Source organism: Setaria italica, chromosome V, assembly GCF_000263155.2.
Source record: "Setaria italica strain Yugu1 chromosome V, Setaria_italica_v2.0, whole genome shotgun sequence".
Classification (NCBI taxonomy): Eukaryota; Viridiplantae; Streptophyta; class Magnoliopsida; order Poales; family Poaceae; genus Setaria; species Setaria italica.
In genome coordinates this window covers 15,603,972-15,628,426 of record NC_028454.1, presented here as the reverse complement: position 1 = coordinate 15,628,426, position 24,455 = coordinate 15,603,972, and the positions used below count along the sequence as shown (strand labels likewise).

Sequence of the window (24,455 nt, the reverse complement as noted above, 5' to 3'; positions counted from 1 at the left end):
AACCTTTTTGTGGATCAAGGCAAGCCCCGGTGTATCTAAACCCATCTACTTTCGGGAATTACTATCATGAGTCCAATTATTGGTTATTTTCTTATGTGCACATTAATTCTAGGAGTTGTTTGCAACCCACTTTTATGCATAATCATACCTTGTCTTTCAGGACATTACCTTATCTTTTAGGACATCTTTGCCACTTGTTCACTAATTAGTAACTAGCCTATGCTTAGCAATGCTTAGATACCTTTAAGTGACTTGGTTATTTAACCCTAAGGTTAATTTGGTCATACATGTTAATCAAGAAAAATAGCCTGAAATTTGGAAATGCGAACAGAAGCTAGAGATGGTAGTTATGCCTACTAAGTAAGTTGGTTATAGTGATTTTTACCTGGTTGCTTACTGGGTATGGGACTAGTAAACCCCGGTAGGTTAGTTGGCTCTCTGATCGGTAATATTTCGTACCTGTGCTTGACGTGCTGGAGAATGGCAGGGGCGTAGTCTGAAACTCACATGGAGACTAGGCCAGATGTGAGGTCCCATGTGGGGGTGCGTCCCTGGGTTTGGGTAGTCATATTCCCAATCTTTGGGTACGGCAAATCGAAAGGTCGTTATGTGCGACCCGGACAGTTGTACATGGCTGGTGGTCGGGTATCTCCTGCAGTATGTAAATCGGTCCGGATCACCGCAATTCTCGGATATGAATGCACTTGATCACCGTTAAGCATCGTAGTGTAATCCAGTTGAATATAATGGTTTTTTTCGGAATGAATATGATGTATGACTTAGTTCCACTGAGTGCTCAAAATATTTTATTCATCTAGACTGGTTAGATAAGTTAAGGTTCCACTTATAGTAAGCCTTTCCGCAAAAATGCGAGTCAGCCAGTACACTAAACATCTATCATTCAATTTTGGAAAACTATCTATATTGGTTACTCGGGTCAGTCTTGCTGAGTACCCTCGTACTCAGGGGATCCTTCGTTGTTGTTTCAGAAACTCAGTAGGAGCCCACTAAGGGAGAAGCCCCGAAGAACTAGGGTATTTTACGAGTCTCACAATACCCTAGAATAAAACTTAGCTGTTTAATTATTTTATGGACTTGTTTATGTTTTCAACTCTTAGAACTGCCCTAACCTGCATTGTTAAGTTTATTTCAAACTATGGTTTGTAACAATTCGCACATCGATATGTATGTAAAAATGTAATATTTGTTGATACCTTCCCATCGTGGAAGTGATCCTGATGTATGGCTATGGATCACGTCGTGGATGTTTCGAGGAGTCCTAGAGACACTCGACGGACTACCGGACTTATACTGTTTTAAGTGTGTTTCAGATAATTACTGTTCTGACAGCGATTAGGCGCACTTAAACTAGTTTAAGTTGGGCGGTTCCGCCACACCCATGTACCTGAGCCCCGAGCGGTTCAAGCCCGACACCCGCGAGGACGTCGCCGATGTCTGGGGCTTTGGCGTCACAATCCTGGAGCTCTTCTTGGGACGGTGCTCTTTTCTAGCCCCAGGTGGGTTGCCGTTCGAGAAGCTGAGGCTCGCGATCTACGACAGGGAGCCACCGTTAGTGCTCGAGAGCCCGACGGCGGCGGCGGAGCTGCTTGGGTTCGTCATCACGTGCCTGCAGAAGGACTTGAGGCGCTTTACGCTGTTCTCAAGCATGGCGAGTACGCCAAGGTCCTCCTTGCCGCCGGAGAGCACGAGCATCGACTAGTACGGTGGCGGGGGCGCCGGCAGCGCGGGGGAGTAGGCCGAGGATGGGTTGATGACGACGAGGTGCTGGCGGGGTCCACAGGCGTGTAGGCGGGAGGCATGGAGTGGCACTTGCGGCTGCCGGAGTGGTGGCGGTGCTGGTGGTGCGGCGATGAGGCGCAATGTAGGAGATGGGGATAGGGGAGGAGGCGGTGGAGTTGGATGGCAGCACGAGCTGGTGGTGCTGCGCGGGCGTGGGTGTGGGCGACTGATGCGAGCCTGAGGCGGTGATGGGCCCCGGCGATGGCGTGGCGAAGTTGGGGCAGGTGCCACGCTTGAGGTGCTCGGAGGTAGTCCTGGACGGGTTGGAGGCGGAGAAGATGGCGGAGCAGAGGGCGCAGCGGAGTTTGACGGCCTTGGGTGGCATGCTAGTGTCGGCGGCCAAGATGAGGACGGGCTCGAGGTGCGCCCAGTACTCATCGTGGAGATGCTGTAGGTAGGAGTAGGAGTAGGAGTAGGAACAGGGGAGGCGCGTGCGGTGTGGAGCAGAAGAGGGAGAACGGGAGGAGGGGTGGGAGAAGGGTGGTGGAGCTCACAGGGGGCAAAATCATCTTTTCGCAGGGCATTTAACGGTTACTGGATGGAAAATCCAACAGAGTGTCGTATAAGGAACGAAAGTTGAACTAGGTGTCAACTAGGGAACTAAAATTTTTTGAGGGTCAAGAAAGAAACTAGCAGTTTTTCTGGTGTCAGATACAGAATTGTCTCTAAAACCATGTTGCACCGAACCAGCGCGTTTTGTTAGCTTGGGCCGGAAACAAATTGGAAACCGTTAAAACCGGACCATGAACAGGACTACTTGTAGGGAAGAAGATTGGCGCCAATTAATAAATAGGTGATGCGTGGGCAGGTTGAAAATGGATGGGATAAATCCCGTACAGTTCCATCCCGTATACCGCTTTTGACCGGTAACAAGACGGGAACGGGACATGACTGTTCATGATCCGGATGGGAGAAGAAAGGGTATCCGCTCGTATTTGCAGGTACTTTCGTGCTCGTGCTTGCGCCTTGCAAAGCAGCAGCAAGCCACAAGCTAGCGCCCAGCAACCAGCCAACCATGCAGCATTGTAGTAGGCAGCGATACCAGCATTGCAGCATAGCAGGTCAACAGCTTTAACATATAATCGTGATCCCGATTTGTTACCGGTTCCCGTTAGTTTCAGTCGTATTTCCGTTCATATTAGTTTTCACTAAGTATGGCAGCGGATCAAGTTCGGGGCGAGGCGGATATCCGTGCGTTTCGGATCTGCGGGTTTCAGTTTTGATTCCTAGTTTTCGTCCACGGATTTGCGGGTTTGGGGTTGTCGTTGTCAAGAATAGCGGATCAAGACTACGGCAAGTAAATTTGTTTTATGCGCGTAAGGCTCGGATGGTTGCGTGAGAGGACATGGGGGTTATACTAGTTCGAGCAAAAATAACCCTACGTCCAGTGTGATCGGTTGCTCGTGTTACTCATGCGGGGTTTGAAACGGGCGAGAGAGGGAAGCTAGTCCCAAGTCTCTGTGGGTGTGCACTGATACTCGTGAGGAGAGGGTGCGAGTTCAGTTGGCTTGAGAGTCGTCCCCTGCTCGGTTCCCCCGGTCTTCCTTTTATAGCGCAAGGAAGAGGCGAGAGTTACAGTTGAGCCAGGAGCTAGGAGAAGTAAAAGAGATAAACAGGTGAAGTCAAGCACAGGGGGAAGGACCGAGTCCCTAGGTCGCCGCCTTCCCCTCCGGTCTTTGTCTCCCGGCAGCATGGCCGCCGGAGGGGGGCGGCTGTCATTGGCCCTGTCGACGACCCTCCGGTCAACCGTTGTTGCCAAGCGTGCGAGATGTGTGTGGCGTCCAACTGTTGTGGCCATGCGTAATGATGATGATGTCCCGGAGAAGCAGTTGTGCACGTCCTGGAGGACAGCCGACCCCTGTAGCCCTGCGTGCTGACCGGGAGGCGCGGCCGTCATGTCTCTGCCGCCGGACTGAGCGTGAAACCGGGCGGTGCTCCCTCCAGTGCCAGGGGGCGCGGGTATTGAGTGCCCTACGGCGAACAAGGGAGGCCGCGGACTAGGACGGTGCTGTTGTAGCCTGTGCGGTCGTGGCTACAATGTACCGCCCAAATACTGTGGCGAGTCACGTCGAGGAGCGCGGGCGCCTTTCTGCGCGCCAGAGCCGCATCACATTTATGGCGAGGTCGGTGGGGGCCCACAAGATCTGCGCCCTCGTCCGCTGGTCTGCGCCCGTCCTCAGGCAAGGCGGATCCCTATCTTGTGGGCCCGGATGCGTCCGACCCCCTGCACTCGGGGTCGGGCGAGGCGGAACCTTGCGGCGAGGGGTCGGGAGTATCCGACCCTAGGACCATGGGTCAAGCAAGGCGGAGCCTTGCGGCGAGGGGTCGGGCATATCCGACCCTAGGACCATGGGTCGGGCGAGGCGAAGTGGAATGCCCCCTGTCCATGCCAAGTCGGCGGAGGTCACTGTCGCCGCAGGTGGGCCCGGGGCCTTATGACCTGTGTTTAAGGGGCATAAGGAGGTCGTTAATATTTCCCCCCAACAGGGGCGGATTCTTAAATTCACCCATGGAGCTCCATCGAGCTCCGAAACAACCCCACCCAACCTCCAGTCCGCCCGACGCCTCCACTCCGCCACTCCACTGGCCAAATTCTCGGCCTTCGCTCCACCATCTTCAAATGGCCGCCTCCCACAGCTTCCTGACCCCCTCCTCTTCCCCCTCGACCACTCCTTGTCCGCCGCCGTAGCTTTTGGCGTCGGAGATGTCAGATCCCACAGCTGCCATTGCCACCGGCCCAAGCTCGAGCGCCGCCGCCGAACACCACCTCCCCGGCCTCCTCGTCCCAACAAGCCGCCAAAACGGGGTTGTGGTGAAGCCTCGGTGCTCCTGTGCCTATCACCGGCTGCTCTCCATCGCCGTGCCGGCCTCTATCCGTCGGTCCGCTGTCGCCCGAAGACCCTGCTGCGCCGCTTCCTCCTTACCGCCGGCCCCTTTGCTGGTGATCTCCCCTGCCTCGGCAAGCTGCCCTTTTGCCTCCTACGCCGCTGCACCTCGCCATTCCCCGTTGCCGGCCAAGGCCACGGCCGGCCATGCGCTGCCAACTCGTGCCTGTGTGCGTGGGTGTGTTGAGGGTGTGTTTCGGTTAATCCGTCGAGTTTTGAGGATTCGCGGGTTTCGGTTTTGGGGATGGATTTTCACCTGAATCGGTATTCGGGGCGGATTCAGGTTTTAGGTTCGGGTTTTGGTTTTGGGTGCCCAGACACTCCACCCGATCCGAATCCGTTCCTTTGCTATTCTTAGTTTTCACGGGTGTGTCGCATGAAAGATGGCATTTCGGTGAAGTAGAAGTGTATCCTGTCGTATATCACATTGAGCTGCAAAATTCTATACTGAATTACATGTTACTCCCTCCGGATTTTTTAGATGCCGTATTAGCCTCCGGTGCACAGACCAAGGAGGTGGTTAAACACCGCGTAATGTTCTCTCCGCGACTTAATAATTCTCGGTAACCACTCTCCGGCGATTAACATGCGCATCGGCTTGTCCCTGAGTCCCTCGCATGCAGTCTGCCATCGTTAGTTTGCTGTGTTCGGCGAGCATGCAAATCACATGTAGAGGTACTCCGATCCGGTACTCCACCGCTGCATGCCAATTAAGGTCCTGTTTGGCATAGCTCCAACTTCAGGTGGAGCTGCTCCACTCCAGAACTCTACATGGAGCCAGCTCCGCTCCAAAACTCCAGAACTAAAATGGGGTGTTTGGCTAGATGGATGCTCTCAGCTCCAAAAAAGATCGATTTCAGTGTGGATTGCCATTGTTGCCCCTCCAATTAAGGTCCCACTTGTCATCCTCTCTATCCCATCTTCTTCTTCTTCCCCTGGATAGTTTTTCCAGTCGGGGCAAGACGGGCGGCGAGCTGGGCGGCGGGCTGGGCGGCAATGGGCGGTGGGGTAGGCGGCGGGCTGGGCGGCGGGGCTGGGCGGCGACTGGCCTTGACGACGGCGCTAGGCGCGGTGCTGGGCGGCGACTGGTGGCAGGGCAGCTTGGTCTGCGGCCGGCGGCCGGCGGCGGGGGCGACCGGCGGTGGCCAAAACCCGAACGGCACCCTACTGTCGTGAGAACGGAGGGAGGCGCGGGACGGGGAACAAGTAGAATAGAACAAAACATTTTTTTTCATAACCAGTGGTATTGGTGGGTAATTATCCACCAACTCCACGAGGAGGTTCAAAAGAGAGGTTTCTGGAGCAGCAAAAGAGGTGCTCCAAAACTCCGCCTCCATTTGCACTGCAGCTCCATGGAGTTGGCAACTCCATGGAGTTTTGGAGTTTGGGTGTTTTACTGAATTTTTTGATGGAGTTGCTGGAGTTTAGGAGTGGAGCCGTGGCAAACAGGGCCTGAGGTTGTGTTCGTTTCCTAGAATTAAGTCACATCGAATATTTAGATACTATTAAATATAGATTAATTATAAAATTAATTGAATAAAATGAAGATTAATTCGCGAGACAAATCTATTAAGTCTAATTAATCCATGATTTGACCATACGGGCTACAGTAAATATGTGTTAATTATGAATTAATAAAGCTTAGATGATTCTTCTTGCGAATTAGTCTTCATTTATGCAATTGACTTTGTAATTAATCTATATTTAGGTCTGTTTGGAAGCACTCCACTCTAGGAAAAATTACTCCCCTTCACCAATTCTAAAAATTTTGCAGCCAAATGCGTCTAGCTCCAGCAACTCCAGCTCCAGAAAAAATGTGAAATAGGAGTAGATCCACGTTTTTTTCGAATACATTAAGAGGTACTTTAAAAACTCCTTTTCAGATTTCCTCGTGAAGTTACACAACTTACCTCGTTTCTACGTTGCTGAGACTCACGCAGACTCATCTTCTTCCTCGCACCGTCCCCTACCTCCCGCGCGCCATCGCGCCGCCCCCTCTAGCATGGCCGCGTCGTTGCACCGCCCTTGCCCCATGCAGGGCTGCGCCGACCCGGTTCCCTGCCCCCTGCAGGGCCACGCCGCCCCAACCGGCCGCGGCACTGCCACCCCGCGACCGACGACTCCGATGCCGCGTCGGACCGCTCGTCGGTGGCGAGGGAGAGCGACACGCAGGTACCGAGGTCGCTCACCGGAGAAGCAGGGTAGCAGCAGGCGGCGCAGACTGGCTCGCTGCGCTGCATTTGCTTCCACGCCCGCCCCATCCGATCCCAACATGCATTGGAAGTTCCCCTGTGTTGTCATCTCCGTCCAAGGTCCCTTTCTCTGACCTGCTGCACGGCGCTGCATCTCCTTTGAGCTGAGCGGCCGGCCGCCCATCCTGCTGCCATCCATGGCGAGTTGGCAACCCATGCTCATGCAAGTGCAGCCCATTCAGTTCAGGTTCAGATTCAGTTCACTCCAGGCGTCGTCATAATGCAAGTCTGTAAGTTTTGTCTCAAGTAAGTGCGCAGGGGGTCAGTGCCTGCCTCAGTCGTGGGTGTAGTGTACTCTTCTGATCTGGAGACTGGAGCTGAGGAATATCGAGCGTGATGTAGCTACATGTGTGCTGTTTCTGCACATACGCCTAGCAAGACGGCATACTTTGTTGAGCAAAACTAGCTAGTTCTACTACTGAATTTTGATGGAATTTCAAGAATTTTGAACTGGAGAAGTTATTTTTCTTTTGCACATGGAGAAATGGTTTTTGATTCAAGAAGCATTGAACAAGATTTACAAGATCTTTGAAGTTTCAAGTTTCGAGAGCGAGTAGAGGAAGAAAAGGGGAGGTCTTTGAAGTTTCATGTTTCGAGCGCGAGCAGAGGAAGAGAAGGGGAGGAAAGAGAAGAGACATACATGTGGATCCGTTCACAAAGGGTACACTGCCACCAGCCAAACACGTGCAGCAGCTCCATATTTTTCTGGAGTTGATGGAGTGGAGCTGGAAAAGTGTGGAACTGGTTTTTCTGAAATAGAGTGCTCCTAAACAGACCCTTAATACTTCTAATTAGTATCTATCCCTGAAACCAAACGCCGCCTAAAATCTCCGCGGGATCGAGGCGTACATGCAGCTTGCTTAATTGCATGCTCTCCCCCACCAAAGCGTTACGAAGACTGGACAGATATACGACATCTTTTCCCGTCGTTTTTCTAATACTAAATACGACACCTAATAAAAACCGGAGGGAGTACTCCGGAAACTAGAAAGCAAATTTCCTCGCATGGGTTTGAAGGTCAAACAACTCCGACCGCTTTGGACATTTTGCAGCGAGGAGAGGGGAAACTGCACAAGATGTGCCGCATTAGGTCAAGTGAAGGTTTCATCAAAAATTTTATGATCATTAAATAACATGTCACATTAGTAATTTTATTGACGTATCAAGGTCATTATGAGAAGAGAGGAGAAAGAGTTTCATCATGTGTGAGAAGAGTTTCATCACCATAAAACCTAGTAGGCACAGTTACCAAATTCTCACATTTAATAACTGTGCCACGAAAATGTACACCAAGGCGACTACTAGAAACCGCGCCGCGGACCCAAGCTCTCTTCGGAGCGTCGGTGGGGTAATTTTGCTCCCGAACATTGTAGAAACGCGGCATTTGCCCGCGGACATCGTTTAATATTGCATTTGCTCATGGACACCACTCCTTTATGTCTATTTGCCGGTAGGCACCAAACCGAATAAAATATCCATTTACAACTTTGAAGGAGAGAGGAAGGCTGCGAAATGTCAATTTTGCCCGCCTAAAGTGGGGTGCACACGTTAGTTTTTTCCATCTTCGTCGTGTTTCTCGTCCGCTGCTGTCCCTGCTCCTTGGCTAGTCACTTCCACGAATCGAACAACAAATCTTAGGCCTTGTTGGCCAAATTAGGAGGTGCCAAATTACTGTGCTGGTACTGTAGCACACTGTAGCGTTTCGTTTGTATTTGTGAATTATTATCTAAACATTGACTAATTAGGCTTAAAAGATTCGTCTCGCAAAGTACAACAAAACTGTGCAATTAGTTTTTAATTTCATCTACATTTAGTACTCCATGTATGTACCGCAAGTTTGACGTGATGGGGAATCTTCTTTTTGCATAGTGCTAAAGTTGGGGTTGGGGTGAAGTAAACAAGACCTTAGAAAATAACTGGAGATTGTTCAGGCGCTCGATTGATGGCCACCACCGCATCACGCATCAGTTTATCTCTCTCCTCTGCTCTAGAAAATTATTACTTTAATAGATCGGATGTCCAGCAGCGAGGAGGTGTCTTGTAGCAAAATTTTACCCGACCAGCTTTGCTTTCCGGAGTCAATGAACAACTGGAGGCGGGTTTTCCGAGGCGCAGGCCCCTGGTACGGACCAGGCTCACTGACGCACGAGTTGACGCGAGTCCCATCCAGTGGCCGTACCCAGACCAGACCCCGGCGTCACCTGAGAACCTGACGGCATCCAGTTTCCAAAGACCGGAGCGCGGACCGAGGCGCCGAGCAGAGGCCTTGTCTAGTTCCAAAGACACAAAATTTGTATTTTATCATAAGGCTAATTTCAGTGGGGTTTCATAGAGGTTTCGTGCACATTAAATACAGTGACACATCAGCATATGTGATGACATAGCATGATAATTATGAAGTGAGAGAGGGAAGGAGTTTCATCAGGATGAAACTGTGTATACACTGTTTCCAAGACTATGAAACTTGCATTAGGGGCTATAGAGTTTCATTTCATCTAACCATATCCAATCACAATTAAATGTCATGGTCATCCTATGAAATCGTGAAATGAAACTATGCACTGGGACTCTCTATTTCATTCATGAGAATACACCTCATGGGATGATGTGGCATCCTTGGAAACAGTGCGATGAAATCTTGCACTGAGACTAGCCTAAATGCGTAACGATAGTATTTCTTTGTATTTGTGAATTATTATCCAAATATTGACTAATTATGTTTAATACAATAAAACTATGTAATTAGTTTTTAATTTCGTCTACATTTAGTATTCCATGCATATACCACAAGTTTAATATGATGAAGAATTTTCTTTTTACATAATGTTAAAGTTGGGAAAGTGGAACTGCCTGCGCCCATGAGCAGGAGCAGAGCGGCAGCCAGCCTGCGACCCTGCGTCAGCCGTGGTGGGGAGTGGGGACCCCCATCCCGTGCAGCCCGGGCCTCCGGTCAAACGAAACCAATCCACACCGCCTCCGCGCCCGCGCCTGGACACCCGGCCGTGTCATCCAGGTGTTGCGCCACGGGCCCCGCATGTCATACAGGTGTTAGCGCCCCGGACCCCGCGTGTCAGACAGGTGTAGGCGTGGGCCCCGCGTGTTGGCTGGCCTGGCCGCCGGTGCGCTCAGCACTCGGCTTGGCCTGCGAATGACGCCAGGCGCGGTGACTTCAGGCGGCCGGGAGTGTGGCTCCGGGCGTTGGATGCGGGGTGGACGGGCGGGATCTGCTCCGGTGGGTGGTCTGCGTTGCGTTCTGTGTGATGGCATTAATAGCTCCGGTCTATTGTTGCACAGAAGATTTTTGATTTTACATATAGCCCCCGAGATTTTGAAATAATATCAGAACACACGGGAAGCAAGGAAAATTGAAAGAGTAATTCTCTCTCTTTTTTATATTAAAATGGCTTGGGATGTATAAATATTATTTATTGATTACCAGACTTGCCTAGGCATGCATCACTTTTATGCCAGTTTTTTTTACTGAAAAAAGTTCAAAATATTTTGGGGCTGGAACTTTGCTATCTTTTTAATACGGAAACATATTTGCAATGTGCAACTGTGTTAGTTTATTTTTAGCATTTACCAATCCTTCGAATACAACCACCAATAAGTGGTAATGTTACACGAATGCTATAAACTATACGTCATCGAGGTAACTAGGCTCTATATATGATCGGTATTGATCGGCAGCCTCTATCTTCACCTACCAACTTGCATTAAATTTTGAGCATATAGCCGACGAGCAACGATAGCTATAAAAAGCCACAGCCGGTGGCTTCTTTATCCCTCGAAACCTTGCTTCTTTTCTTACACCTTGCAAAGTGTGCAATTCCCCACCTCAATGGTTTACTTTTCTCAGCTTTCAGCATCATCGCCAATATCCTGCACCGCCAATTTCCACCTTGTACCTGTTAACACCGTGTTCGAATCCGTTCCACCTTGTCCATTGTTTCACAATCTAGCTGAATTCCAAGTCTCAACCAACCAATAGGATATCCCATCCGAAAACTAGCATGTGTGCAAACAACAATATCATCGCCACCTTATTGCTGCATCCATGGGTTTTTGGCTACTGTCGACAGATCTTGAGCTACCTTATCCTCGGCACCTCATTGATGCCTCAACAAATCTTAAGTTACTATCGATGGATCTTGAGCTATCGTATCTGCACCACTTCATCATTTTGTTAACGATTCTTGCAGGATCGATTAGTTAGTGACTCGTGTGTAAGTCTATTAATCTTTACAATATGTGTCTACAGATTGGTGTTTCTCTAAAACATGCAATTTCCATACTACTTCCTCCGTTCTAATTGTACTCCCTCCGTATCCTAATTAGAAGTCGTTCTGGAGGCCAGGCCGGTTGCGGCAAAAGAAGTCGTTCACAATAATGAGGGTGATTTTGGACACGATTACCCCTGTCTAGTCAAGCGCGCCGGCCGTTCGCATGGTGTCATTAATCGCGGACTATTCGGTTGCTGCATGTTCCACGCAAACCGCCCACAGCATGTCCTCATCATTAATCACGGACTGTTCGGTTGCTGCATGTTCCACGCAAACCGCCCACAGCATGCTTGCTGCCTGTTCGATTCGTTTCGTCTCTATGAAGACCGGCGGCGCGCGGGTGCTGACCGCCGCGGACGGCGTCGGGCCGGAGTCGGAGGTGCTCGCCGCAGAGGACATCGGGCCGGAGTCGAAGGATGTCGCCGCGGAGGATGTCGTCGACTTGCTGCTGTCCGTCGCGCTGGATTCTTAGGAGCCAGATGAGGGCAACGTGCTGGTCCCCACGGATGGCGTGGCACTAGACTCGCAGGAGTCGGACGAGGTGGTGCTGGAGTCGCAGATGCTGCCGGATTCCATCACGCCGGAGTTGCTGGACTCCATGGAAGTGGTGCCGGATTCCTTGCCGCCGGGGGTGTTTGTATGCGGTCGCTGTGGTCTCGTCCATGAGGATCGCGAAGCATGGAACCGTGCGCACTCGCGGTTCTATCCATGCCCTAGCTGTGGTCTCGTCCACACGGACTACTCCATCGATGCCATGCTCGGCCGCATCAAGGTGGACTGCAAGCTTTTCATGGAGCATTACAAGGGCTTGCTGCCGACAAAAGACGACGCCAAAGCATCGATAAGAAGCATGTTCTAGATAAATAATGCTAAACTATTACAAGAATGCCTCTACTAGTAATTATAGCATCAATCAAATTTTTTCATGCAGCAATAGTAGCCTCGGCTTCATGTAGCAATGATGGATCACAAGGGATACAAGATGGCAGCCGATCTTCTCTTTCTGGTGTCTCTTTTTTCATGTGAGGTATCTTGAATTTGTTGCAACCTTTCACTTTCATAGCTTCCATCAAGACACCTTGTAGTGTTAGAAACATCCGGTTTGCAAGGTGTGGCGAGTACTCCAAAAATGCCTACAAAAGAATTGTGCAAGAAATGAATGAATGAGAAAATTTGTTGTTGAAAAAGATATTGAGTATGTGTGAACAATTTGATCAAATTACCTGTTGCACGGCTGGAACAAGTGCTTCTATTGTTTTTGCATTATTCTTATATTGAATTGCTTGTATAGCTCGAAAAAACCCCAAGTTAAGAATGTTGAAATCCGGAGAGTTTGGTAGTTTACAAATTAGGAGAATATCGAATCCTCCTAGCTTAGCGGCCTCACAAAAATCCGAATCATCCAATTTGAAATGAGAGGGTGCATTATCCTGTTGGATGAATATTGTCGAGTATTCTCTTGGCCATTTCGCTCTAATGGCCGGCAACACTTGGTTGATCATGAAATCTCTAATCACGTCTCTTGTGATCGATGTAATGGGCTTCATAACCAAGTCTCCACGAACACGGCCAGTTCTCTCATTGCCTCTCATAGCCGGTTCATAACGAACAAGAGGGAAACATCCAATCCTACCATCAAAAATACAATTCCCATCCCTAAACCTTGGTCGAGCGCAAACACACAAGAACATGAGCCTAGGGATGTAGTTCTTGTTCTTACAAGTCCGATGGGGATCATCTTCTTCGGGTAGCAAATAATATCTTTCAGATTTTTAACATAGGTAGAACCATTTCTCATCAATGAACACAAAGTCATACAACTCCTTAAACCTTGGATCATCAGGCAACTCCCTATTAACCATGTCAACACACCATTGTAACCTAGACCTCTTGTTAGCTTCAGTGAGATATGGCTTGATGCTACTAGAATGGCGCCTAAGGTAACCTTTTTTCAAATACTTTTGAATCTGCCATTTGCTCATATTTAGTACGGTGCACACATCATCTATAGTTATTCTTTGTTTTAGAGGAATATTTCTCAATGCTTCTAAATCAACAGGGATGTGCTTACGGCATACTCTACCCTTCTTTAGACTAGAAACCACATCCGGAACTGAGTTTGCAAGTTGTATTTTACCTCTCCGCCATACCCTGTGAACTGACTGAATATTAAGCCCAAATTCTTCGCAACAGCTGCAGTGTCATTCTTGCCTAGTTTCCCATTGTTGCTCCTAGCCAACAAAGCTTGATAAACTTGTTTTCGGAGGTGTTCAGACATTTCTTTCCTTCGGTGGGGTCGTTGAACTTGTTCTTCCACGGTAGGGTTCTCCACAGCATGTTCTGTTAAAAGAAAACAAACATTAGTTCCGGCAGCATTTTGTCCACAATGTTCTCCACAGCATGTTCTATTTATAGCAAAAAAACAAGCACAATCATGCAGCTTACAGATGGCATGTTCTAGCTATAGGGTAAAAACAAGCACGTTTATTGTTATGCTTGGCCACGGCAAGTTGTAATTATAGAGAAAAAAAACAAGAACATTCATGCAATAGTTACTACTTGGACACAGCATGTTCTAGCTATAAGAAAAAAAAAACTCATTTGTAAACCTTACCGGGCAAATTTTGTAGAAAATCTAAATCAACCAGTACAAATCAAACTGAGGAAGATTGCCGTTGTTGTTTTGGTCCTCCAGTACAAATCAAACTGAGGAATATAAAAAATGAGTAAGAATCAGCACATTACCATTGTTGTTTTGGTCCTCCAGTACAGGATCGTTGAGATTGAAGGGGAGATTACCGTCGTCATCTTCCTCTATACGCACGTTCAGATCAAAACCATGGAAGACATCAGCCATTGCATCGTACGGTTTGCTGTGGAAGGAGTAGAAAAGAAGAGGCTAAGCCATGCCTAGATGAACAAGTGAACAACAAGAGCTAGCAACGAGGCGTTTTAATACTGCAGGCACTCGAACCAAAAGACTGCTGAGCGGTGAGCACCAAAAGAACGAAAATATCACGCCTAAACGCGCCCAAGCGAAACAAACGAACTCCTTGATCCTACACACGCTCTAACGGCCTAAACGCGAGCGCATGCAGCGAGCGTGCACAGCGCCATTCAAATTCCTCATGCAAAATCCACACGTACATGTAAAAAAAAATAGCGCGGCTGAGGGTTCGAACGCTGCACCTCTAGCCTTGGGCGGCAGAAAGCTTACCACTCGGACTACGAAGTAATGCTATAAATGAGACACTCGCAGGCCTATTTAATAAGGGCAAATAAGGAAAACTTCCTCCTAATTAATCACTCCTTGGTATGCACAATGCTGTCTAAAACGACTTCTAATTACGATTTGGAGGGAGTAGGTCGTTTTAGCATTTCTAGATTTATAGTCTTTACTATGCACCTAGACATAATGTATATGTAGATGAATAACAAAATCAATGAACTTTGAAATGCATACAATTTGGAATGGAGGAAGTAGATAACTAACAAAACAAATTTACATTTCAAATAGAATTACAATGTTCTACCATGGTAGACAAAAGAAGTAAGGGCAAAACCACATGGCTGAAGCCGCTTTTGGAATTATCACACTTCCCAGGCGCCCCCTGCAGAAAACCGCAATTCCCTTCCATTTATTCCCCTCCCCCGTCTTCTGATTTCTGGTGGACGCAAAACCGATAGAGGCAGAGAGGGAGGCATAGCACGAGGAGCTCGTTGGTGGCATCGAGCGAGCCGGGCGAGGGCCACGAGCGCGCGCGCGCGCACGACCGAGATCGGAGCTTCTTCTGCGTCGCAGTGGTGGGGAACGCGGCGAGCGCTTCCGTGATGGGCGCTGGCGCCCAGGAGGATGAGGAGGAGACGGCTGTCGTGGCCGAGGGAGGAGGAGGCGGAGGGGAGGGGGAGCAGGTGGCGGAGGAGGAGCAGGTGAGGGAGGGCGGAGGGGGCGAGGGCGGGGACGAGAAGGATGCGGCGGTGGTGTCGTGCTCGATCTGCCTCGACGCAGTGGTCGCCGGCGGCGAGGAGAGGTCCACCGCGAGGTTGCAGTGCGGCCACGAATTCCACCTCGGTGAGCGGCTTCGCTGCCTCGAAATCTCACGCTCGTTTCTTGATTGTGCCCCGTGTGTTGGCGAGGTGGGAGGCGGCGTAGGGAGGCTGCTTCTTGAATTCTTGTGGTGGGTCAATTTTGGGGTTCTGTTAGTGGGGCTAGAATTGGGAAAAATTGGAATTTGGGAATGGATATCATCTTGGAAGATGATCTGAATGAGCACGTGTGATAATCTTTACCACAATTACAATCCTAATGACTGGTTTTGATGAAAACTGCATGTCTGAGGTTTAAAATTGTTGGTCGTCTTTGGGTTCTGCTGTGGAGTTTATATAGCAGTATCATATGCTGCAAAATTATGGTTGGACGTGGTAGGTGCATGCTCTTTGGTCAAAATCTGTTAGTGGGACTAGAATTGGGAAAAAATGAATCTGCCATTTCGTTTTGGTGTGATGTGACCTTGTAGAAGTTTTAGAAAAACTATTAAGGGTTGAGGCCATTTTATTTCTATGGCTTGGAGTTCTTTGAAATTGGCAGGAAGGAATTTGGAATTGGGTATGTTAACTAGATTTACTGTGCCAATTTGGTCTAATTTGTCTTGAGATATGTTTGTTCAGTTTCTTTCTTTCCTGAATTTGCTATGTGCCTTTGCAAAAAAAGAAATCCATTGTATTTATAACCTCAAAATGTTAGTGCCAAGGATACCCCATATCACACTGTTATTGTCGAAGCCTAATAATGGCCATGTTGTTAGGACATATACTAGTTACTAGGTAATGCACACCTTAGAGGATATTGCACACCTTAGAGGACATTGCTTTGGGATGAATGACTGAAAAACTTTTCTATCAATAAGCTGATTAGTAGATAACAAAGGATATTCATCACAAACAGTTAAGACAGGAGGCAAAATCATTAACTGATAGCACTGCTAACTAGTTCTGCTAGCAATGCCTGTGATACTGATACATTCTGTCCATACCTTTGCACCTTTGATCAATCATTCTGTCATCTTTTGTGATTACTAGTAAACTGTTATATAAAGTAGATGTAAGGAATCCTTTTTCATATTCAAGGTGAAACATGCTGTTGTTTGCTTAGTATCCTTTTGAATCCATAATACTGTTATAACTGAAATTGAAAGTGTTTATTTTACGTAATAATTTTTTGCGTGTATATAGCACTTAATTTAGTCTATTTTTTGTATCCTTTTGTTTCATCAGATTGCATTGGTTCAGCATTTAATGCCAAAGGAATTATGCAATGCCCCAATTGTCGCAAAACTGAGATGGGGAATTGGCTTTATGCAAATGGTCCGCGATCATCACAGGATGCAAACAATGATGAATGGGGCTATGATGAAGGCCCTTATGATGTCGCTCAATCAGATATGGCTACCTTTGTGGTAAGGGAGTCAAAGCTTCTGAATTAATTTTTGCATACTCTGTTTTATTTACAAGGTGTGTTTTGTTTCATTAGGACAGGCCTTTGACCAACAATTACTCTATCAATAATTCGTTTATTTGATACAAAAGTACACTCTTTAGAAAGTATGTTTGGATACGAATGTAATGATGTCAATTTTGTGTCACAAAAACTAGGTACTGATAGAGTAATTATTGGTCAAAGGCTTGTCCTAGCGAAACAAAAATTTCAAATGTTGGAAGTATATTTTTTGTGGGTTTTCTTTATTGGGACCGGAAAGCCTAGCTTAGAGCATAGCAGAAACCAATATTTGCAATAAATGAAATATTGCAAAGTCATTATGAGGTTGGGTAAACAATAGTAAAGCAGGCGTTACTGGCTACAGTTACAGTTATTTTGCATTACACTCTAAATATCATTTTTTATGTTACTATTTTACAATCAGGTTACTTGCTTAATTTTTATGTTACTATTTTACTGTTTATGCAGCCACTTCGCATCCAGTGGTGTCCTATTGGCCGCTTACCTGCGTTGTTTGAGTATGTTCTGCCCTCCAAAATTTCTACTTGTTGCTATGTCCAATTTCCCCTTTAAATGCATGGTTGAGAGTATTTACTTGTGAACATTAGTGGATGTTTATAACTACATCACTACAGCTGTTATCCTTTACATACCTGCTTCTAGAAAGTTACTGCAGCCTTTGGAACTGTATTGTGCCATCAGTTGTTGGAATGCTTACTTACCACTGTTTTAGAACTTTGAATAGACTATAACGAAGAGCACCAAAGCCTTAACAACAAGCACTTCCTCATGTCACTTTTCACCAATCATATTGATATGTAAATATATGTCTCTGCTGTGATATTAGTCAGTGTGCTAGTGCTTAGTTCTCTGTGCTTGTTTATACCTTCGATGCTGGGAGACTGTAGAGCTGCAATGGTGCCTCTTTGCTTTAGAATTTACCGCCTTTTGTTTTAAGTTTTTTGTATGATAGTTTACAGTTTTATTAGCTTTTAATTCTATTGACTCATGTTAATGTTTCCTCTTCTAACAGAGAATTAGAGGCCGCAGCGCCAGCTACTTGTAAGTTTTTTATTTACATTAGTGACAATTACTGATGTTCCATTTGTGTAATCACATTTGTCGAGGTTTAAAGTGTTCGAATATTGAAAATGCAGTTAATGATTTCATGGGTCCAAACTTCAACTCTGAGCATGTGGCTGTACCTGTACCTGGCACAGCTCATCCAGGTCCATATCTCGCTTACTTACAACCCGTGCCGCCACCAGCACCATCAAGCTCCCATGTAGCTGAGAGAACAGTGGATGGCACGGCATATCATGATCACTGGAACCCTCTGGCCGGACCATCAGATGGCCGATCAGTGCAGACAGTACATCCCATTGATTTCCATCATAACCCGTGGGCACACATGCCGCACTCCTATCCTCAATCCAACAACAATAATGGTGTAGCTGAGCAGCCAGTACTCCCTGTGGGGGTAATGAGGGTTGCAGGGGTTGATAATGATAGCCAACAACGAGGATCTCTCCCCTCATTTTATGGAAGCGGGTAAGATCGTTTTCATTTCTCATCCTGTTATTAGCTAACTGTGTTTTCCATAATTAAAAATAGCACGCCACCTGTGTTTGCAGAAAATGCATAAAATTGCACATTTGACGACCTTCAATGCTTTATGATGTTCTGGCTGACATGACCTAGTTCTGTAAAATTACCTTCACCAATTAGGCAGAAATGTGGATTCATGGTTCTTGTGAGTTGCTATGTTTTGCACACGTGCACTGTGGATTATGAAATATGTGCAGGCCTTTTGCTGATTTGTGGGAGTAATTTAGGTACGATTGCATTGTTAATCTGTTCTTAGAGAAATGTCTAGAAAAATGATGATTGTGAATGCCGTTCATGGGCAGAATGCACAAGACAGCAATTGTTCAAATTAAGGCATGAGGATTCTTTCTTGACACTAGACCTGATTTGGTCTACTAACCAAATTGTAGTCTCCAATAATTTTTGTACCTATTTATCACATAAGGAGTATACATGCTTCTTTTGACATATGGGAGTACATAATCATAGGAGTTATGTGTACTTAGTTAGATTTCTATCTGATTGGATGGCTATGTCCATTTGTAGCTATAACTAAGTATGGGTATGTATATGGTTTTGTTCGGACCAATACATTATCTATCTGTTTCAGCCTGTTGGTTTATCTTGGTGTTATGCTGGCATTCCAGTTTGAGTAATGACGGTAAGACACTGATACTACTGGTATCCAGAACTGGAAATTAGGGTTCCAGGCATGCCATGGTTTCCTTCAAATTTATTTTTAGATGATAGCATTGTTTCATCTTGGTGCTTCATCAGTTCCATCAGCTGTATAACAAAGTAGTCATGAACACACATGGTTTAGTATGCCTGCTTTCATATACAACAGTCTTAGATATCTTGATGGCCAGACATATTCTTGGTTTGTTGCAGGTCTGGAACACCTAGGATCCCAAGTGTTCCTCCAATGGCACCACAATTCGTAAGAGCACATGGCAACATAAATGATCAACTCCAGCAGAGTTCTAGCTTATTTGCTGGGTCACAGCGATCAGGAGGCATGCATCCATTGGGAGCTGGCGGGTCTGCTGTGGCACCTCCGGATAACACCTCTTTTTGCCTGTTCCCACCGGCTTCATCGGGCCCTAGTACAATGGAGACTGAGGATGGCAGAGGAAACCAGTTCTACGCCTGGGAGAGGGACCGCCTCGCTCCTTACCCGCTGGTGTCCGTGAATAATGAAGGTACCTGGTGGAGCTCTTCACAACAACAGCACCCTCATGGCCCACCAGAGCCTGCATCTGCCTCAAGGAGGCTGCCTGGGCAGTGGATTGGTGGCGCTTCTAGGTTGCCACCACAGGAAAATAGATCGATAGACAACTCGCCATTCCGTTCAATGCACATCCCTCGGATGTAACTCAGCGATGGCAAGGCCTAAGTTAATAGTACAGACCTGGAAACCCTGTTGGTTGTAAGAAGCAGAAACACTGTTGTAAGAAAGTCCGGTCGGATGGTAAACCTTGAGATAATATGTAGGATGCTGAAGAAAATGACCCAAGGTGAAAACATTTTCGACTTGGGTTTATGCGATTTGATGAAGTACATATTTCCCAGTCAGGTTGAGGCTTTTCAAAGAGTTGCATTTTATGATATGCTTGCTGCATCGTGCCGATTAGTTCGTTTTGATGTGAACGGAGCAAGTTATCATTTGGCTTCCTTGTTATGCCTAGTATTTGCTGCGTAGCTCCATTCCCTCAAGGACGTTAGGGTGTCTGGACCATTGAGCCCCCACCTTGGCTGGATGAGAATAAAAAGTTCAAGGTCTCAAGGTGTTAGCAACCCCTTGCTTAATCCAACAGGAACAACACATATAGCATACAGTAGTAGCTCGTACAAGTGTGAGGAAGATAGAGTTGGGATAGGTAGCAAAGCAAGGGAAAGGAATTAGACTAGAGATTCATCAGGGATAACCGGAGGAAGAAGAACAGAGTACAGGGGAAGAAAGAGCAGTTGCGAGGAGGAAGAACAGGAACAGAGGAGGGATAAGTTTCTGATTCTGACTGATTGATGTCTCCTCCCTGTGGCGTCGTCCCCCTTCTTGTATTCCTATCCAACCAAGTTGTGGACTTGCCAATACCGCCCATGCGATAACCCAATCCATCCAATAGCCCAGCTCAACATAGACAAGGTTCCTGACACAAGGGTAGAGCTTAAAAGAGTGTTTGACTGGCTATCATCCGGTTTATTGTCTAGAAAATTTCACAAAAGGACACTTGTTTCCATTTCCAAAAACATGTTTTTGCGTGTGTGAAGCATTTTTTCTTTTGTGTGGGGATTGTTCAAAACTATACTTTTTCTGGTACATTTACAAAGCTTCTCTCCATTTTTTTTAAAAAAAAGATGCTTATTTTGGGTCGAAACTACACTTCTTTTGATACATTTATCACAAAAGTGCGCATGCTTCCATTTATAAAAGCATGTTTCCATTGGGTTTATATATCATAAATTTGCACTTTGTCACTCTTTCGTACAATTTTTCGCAAGAATACACAATGAAGAATTGAAGACCCTGGTCTCCCCCGGAGCGCACACAACAGAAACAAAAAAAAAATGTAGTTGTATGATTACTTAATCTAGCAGGCTAGCAAGGAAGTGTGTCTTTTGATAGTTGATACTTTATTCAAAATAAGTGCAGTTTGGTGGTGTCTTCATTTTTACCTCTGTCAAGCCATTCTTCTGTATATACTACTCGACAAACTTATGGCATACCGCAAGTCCAACTGACAACTAATGCAAACCTAGCCAAATCAAACGCCGCAAAATGTGGAAAAACTATGGCATCCAACCAACGCATCAATTTGATCTACATAGACTTTCTTACATTATATACTTCTTATATACCAACACGATTAACCAAGTTCCCATTCTTGCTGTCCCGCTTGGTGGCGTGTATTTTCAACTACTAGAAAACCGAGCCTGAAATCTGAATCGCCCCGATTACCCATGGGCCCGTCATGGGCCGACACGATACGTCTGGTCAGGCCCAGTCCAACCGATGTTCCATTTGTCTACAAATTGTATCACCTCGCCTCGCGGCCCTCTCCCTTCCTGACGTGGCGGACCCGAGGCGCACACGATGCTGCGCCGCGAGCCCACACGCATCGAGCTCTGCGCCTCCGACCGCGACGAGCTCGACGAGCACCTCCGCGCCTCCGCCTCCGACAAGACCACCCCGACGTCCGCCGCCTCCGCCTCGGCCTCCACCCCGGCGACCCCGTCCCCGCAGCCGGCCAACACCCTCCTCCAGCTCTTCCAACCGCCGCCCGCGCCCTCCAAGGCCCAACGCCTCGGCCTCTCCACCCCCAGGACAGGCCCTAGCAGCTAGAGCCCCATGGAGGGGGTCGAGATGATCAAGCTCCGCCTCCCGGCATAACCTCTCCTTCGACGACGCCGCCACAGCTGCCGTACGCCGTCCCGCACCTGCGAGTGGTTCTTGATTTGGATTTTGGGGTATACGTATGTTTTTTTTTGTTTTCGTGGCATATGTGAACTCACTCAGGCCGGACCGGAAGCAGACTATATGCTCTCCATACTTTCTGGCATGGAATGGAGCACTTATTGGGCTAGTAGAATCGTGCTCTTGATACTATTCATGCGATTGCAGCTCCGTGGGCTCTGAATCTCTGATCTCATCGTTCAGTTTTCCCCAAAATTTCGGATTTTGAGTAGCATGCCCACTTTACCTCAAAATTGAATCTTTCAGCAGAACCCATGAGCTCTGATTGTCGCAAAATCCCATGCTATGCCCACTTTGAGTGGTAGCGGTTTGCTCTGCTCTGCTGTATTCTTTTTTTAACCTAGTATCCATCAAACACTAGTTGATCATGCAAATCTAGTATCGAGATTGAATATGCATTGCCTGTCTTTGACTGTCAATGCCACACTGTAGAGATCAGTCTACCTGATCATTCTATTCTCTGTAGAAATGTAGAATATATACTTGCCTCCTGCAACTAGTATGGCATCTGGGAACGTCTTTATTGATGGGCCTGCACTGATCTTCCTAACCTTTTGACTCTTGTACCCGCTGTTTATGATTCATCGGTGCCCTCTTTACTTCAACTAGTAGAATTGCCCGTGCGTTGCTACGGGTATTTACCCTCTCTAAAATAATTATCTTCTTATTCCCGATTCATGTGTCATAGTGCTATATAACCTCTGTTCCACCGATACTGCAACTGTTTGCTTGGTCTTCATGTCTTCTAAGAGCTCCTTAAGAACCTGTTCGACTTCATGAACTACACCAAGCCTTCAGAACCACACAACAAGCAACTGAGAGGGCTCTTGGCCAATTGCAATCCCGTTTTCTTCAAGCTTGGTAAAAAATCCCAGTATTGTTTCTAGCATGTCCACCTTCTCATAAGCACCTAGATCTTCTTTGGCAACCAAAACAGACTCATTTGCGTAGATCTTCAGGATTGTACAGTTTCGTACATCAACATGCCTTCTGGCGAGACTTTAATATCTTGTGGCATGTTTGTGGAGAGTTTTGCACCTGCTGTAACAGACTTGGTGAGCTCGAATGCATCATCATATGGAAATAGTTCTGGTATCAATGAACCATCCTCAGCAGACCCTGGACCGGCTTTTCGAGGCACTGGGTCATCCTCCTCCTTTGTTAGGCTGTGGTAAATCTTGTGGTTAGCTGACCTCGAGCGGTCCTTTAAGAGAACAAAGAGAACGATGAACATGGTGTGGAAGATATAGAAACACAGAGCAATCTAGGAGCACCCGGCTCGGTCTCTCTTCGTGGTTCCTTTTGCCTCTTACAAGTTGCCATCGTTTGTGTGTAAGGTGCGATGCTGTATTAGCGCACTGGTATGGTACCGGTGGAAGTAAGAGGCCATGGCAATGGGACAGAGTATACAAAAGGATCTTAATAAACAGCAAGCTAGGAGCTGTTCATCGCTGCAGTACTGGTGGAAATAAGAATCCATGGCAATGAGACAGAGTATGCAAGAGGAACTTAATAAACAGCAAGTGACATGGATGTGACTGTAACCTATAAGTTTTGGGTAATGTTTACCCCTGCTTGTGGGGTTTGTACAGCTGAATAATGTTGAGATTGTTGTTTTGCTTTGTACCTGTAAGATGTATCTGTATGTATGCATTGGGATTGTGAACAGACTGGATCAGTACAAATTGTTGCTTGTATCATTATTATATATATGCCAGACAAACTCAAGGCTCTAACTCTATGAGCAGCCAGCTGGAACATAATTTTGTTCAGCGATATCACCATGCTGCTCATACAGTGGGCACGAACAGCGATGGCGGGAAGCCGAAGTACTGCCAGCAACACTACCCGGCGCACTGTGCCTGGCAGATCTTTTCGATTTCTTTAGGAATCGAGGATCTTTTCTCCAGCTGGAAGCTTTTGACGTCGATTTTGAACAGTTCGGCGTCCCTGACACGGTAGCTCGCCATGAACGCCGGCTTCTCCTCGCTGACCTCGAGGATTAAGCACCCGTTGGCGGTTGGCCGTGCCCCGGAGGCAGAACGGTCGGTGGTACGCCACCAGCCACGACAGCGGGATCGTGTTCTCCAGCCACCACCACGGCCCGTCGGCGTCCTGCACGATCGTGTAGTAGTGGAGATCGGCTTTGCCGCCGGGGTGGTGGAAGTCTTGCGCGAACACGCCGACGTACCCGTCGGGGGCCTCAACGACGGCAACGTGCTCCTCCAGTAGCCGGTCGGCAAGGGGATGATGGAGAGGGCGAGCTCCATAGCACGCGTGTCGAGCATGAGCCACCGATTGGTGAGGCAGTCCACCCAGTAGAAGCGGTCGTGCGCGTAGTGCCGCCGGTTCCAGACGGTGTGCATCGGGCAGCCGAACGGTGACCTGTGCCGGCGCCAGATGAAGCAGTCCGGCGACGGGAGCGCGCGCCACCGCCCGTCGCTCGAGGAGAAGGCGAAGGCGGCGACCTTCCACTGGCATCGGGCCGACCAGAACACGGTGAAGGGCGGTGCCGCGTCGGGGTCGTCATAGCAGGCCTCGGCGAGGGCGAGGAAAGGCTCGCACGCGCGCCGACCGCCGAAGACGTTGAGCACGCCGTCGACGATCGCGGCGAGGTCCTCCGGGATGGGCGGGAGCAGGGCGTAGCGGCGGGAGAGGGGGTCGCAGACGGCGAGC

The 24,455-nt window shown here is 47.7% G+C and overlaps 2 protein-coding genes and 1 pseudogene across 2 annotated transcripts; 2 read left to right on the top strand and 1 right to left on the bottom strand.

Moving 5' to 3' along the window:
* Window positions 1-1,399: 1,399 nt before the first annotated feature.
* LOC101773548 (mitogen-activated protein kinase kinase 5-like) lies at window positions 1,400-1,720 on the top strand. Its single transcript, XM_014805203.1, has one exon. The coding sequence runs from the start codon at window positions 1,400-1,402 to the stop codon at window positions 1,718-1,720; it is 321 nt and encodes a 106-aa protein (XP_014660689.1).
* A 13,157-nt stretch (window positions 1,721-14,877) lies between these two features.
* On the top strand, window positions 14,878-19,896 carry LOC101779090 (E3 ubiquitin-protein ligase RFI2). Its single transcript, XM_004968657.2, has 6 exons — window positions 14,878-15,292; window positions 16,495-16,676; window positions 17,186-17,235; window positions 17,751-17,779; window positions 17,875-18,268; window positions 19,196-19,896. The coding sequence occupies exons 1-6, from the start codon at window positions 15,052-15,054 to the stop codon at window positions 19,677-19,679; spliced, it is 1,380 nt and encodes a 459-aa protein (XP_004968714.1). The 5' UTR covers window positions 14,878-15,051; the 3' UTR covers window positions 19,680-19,896.
* A 3,455-nt stretch (window positions 19,897-23,351) lies between these two features.
* LOC101773141 lies at window positions 23,352-24,454 on the bottom strand (annotated as a pseudogene).
* Between the last annotated feature and the right edge of the window lies 1 nt (window position 24,455).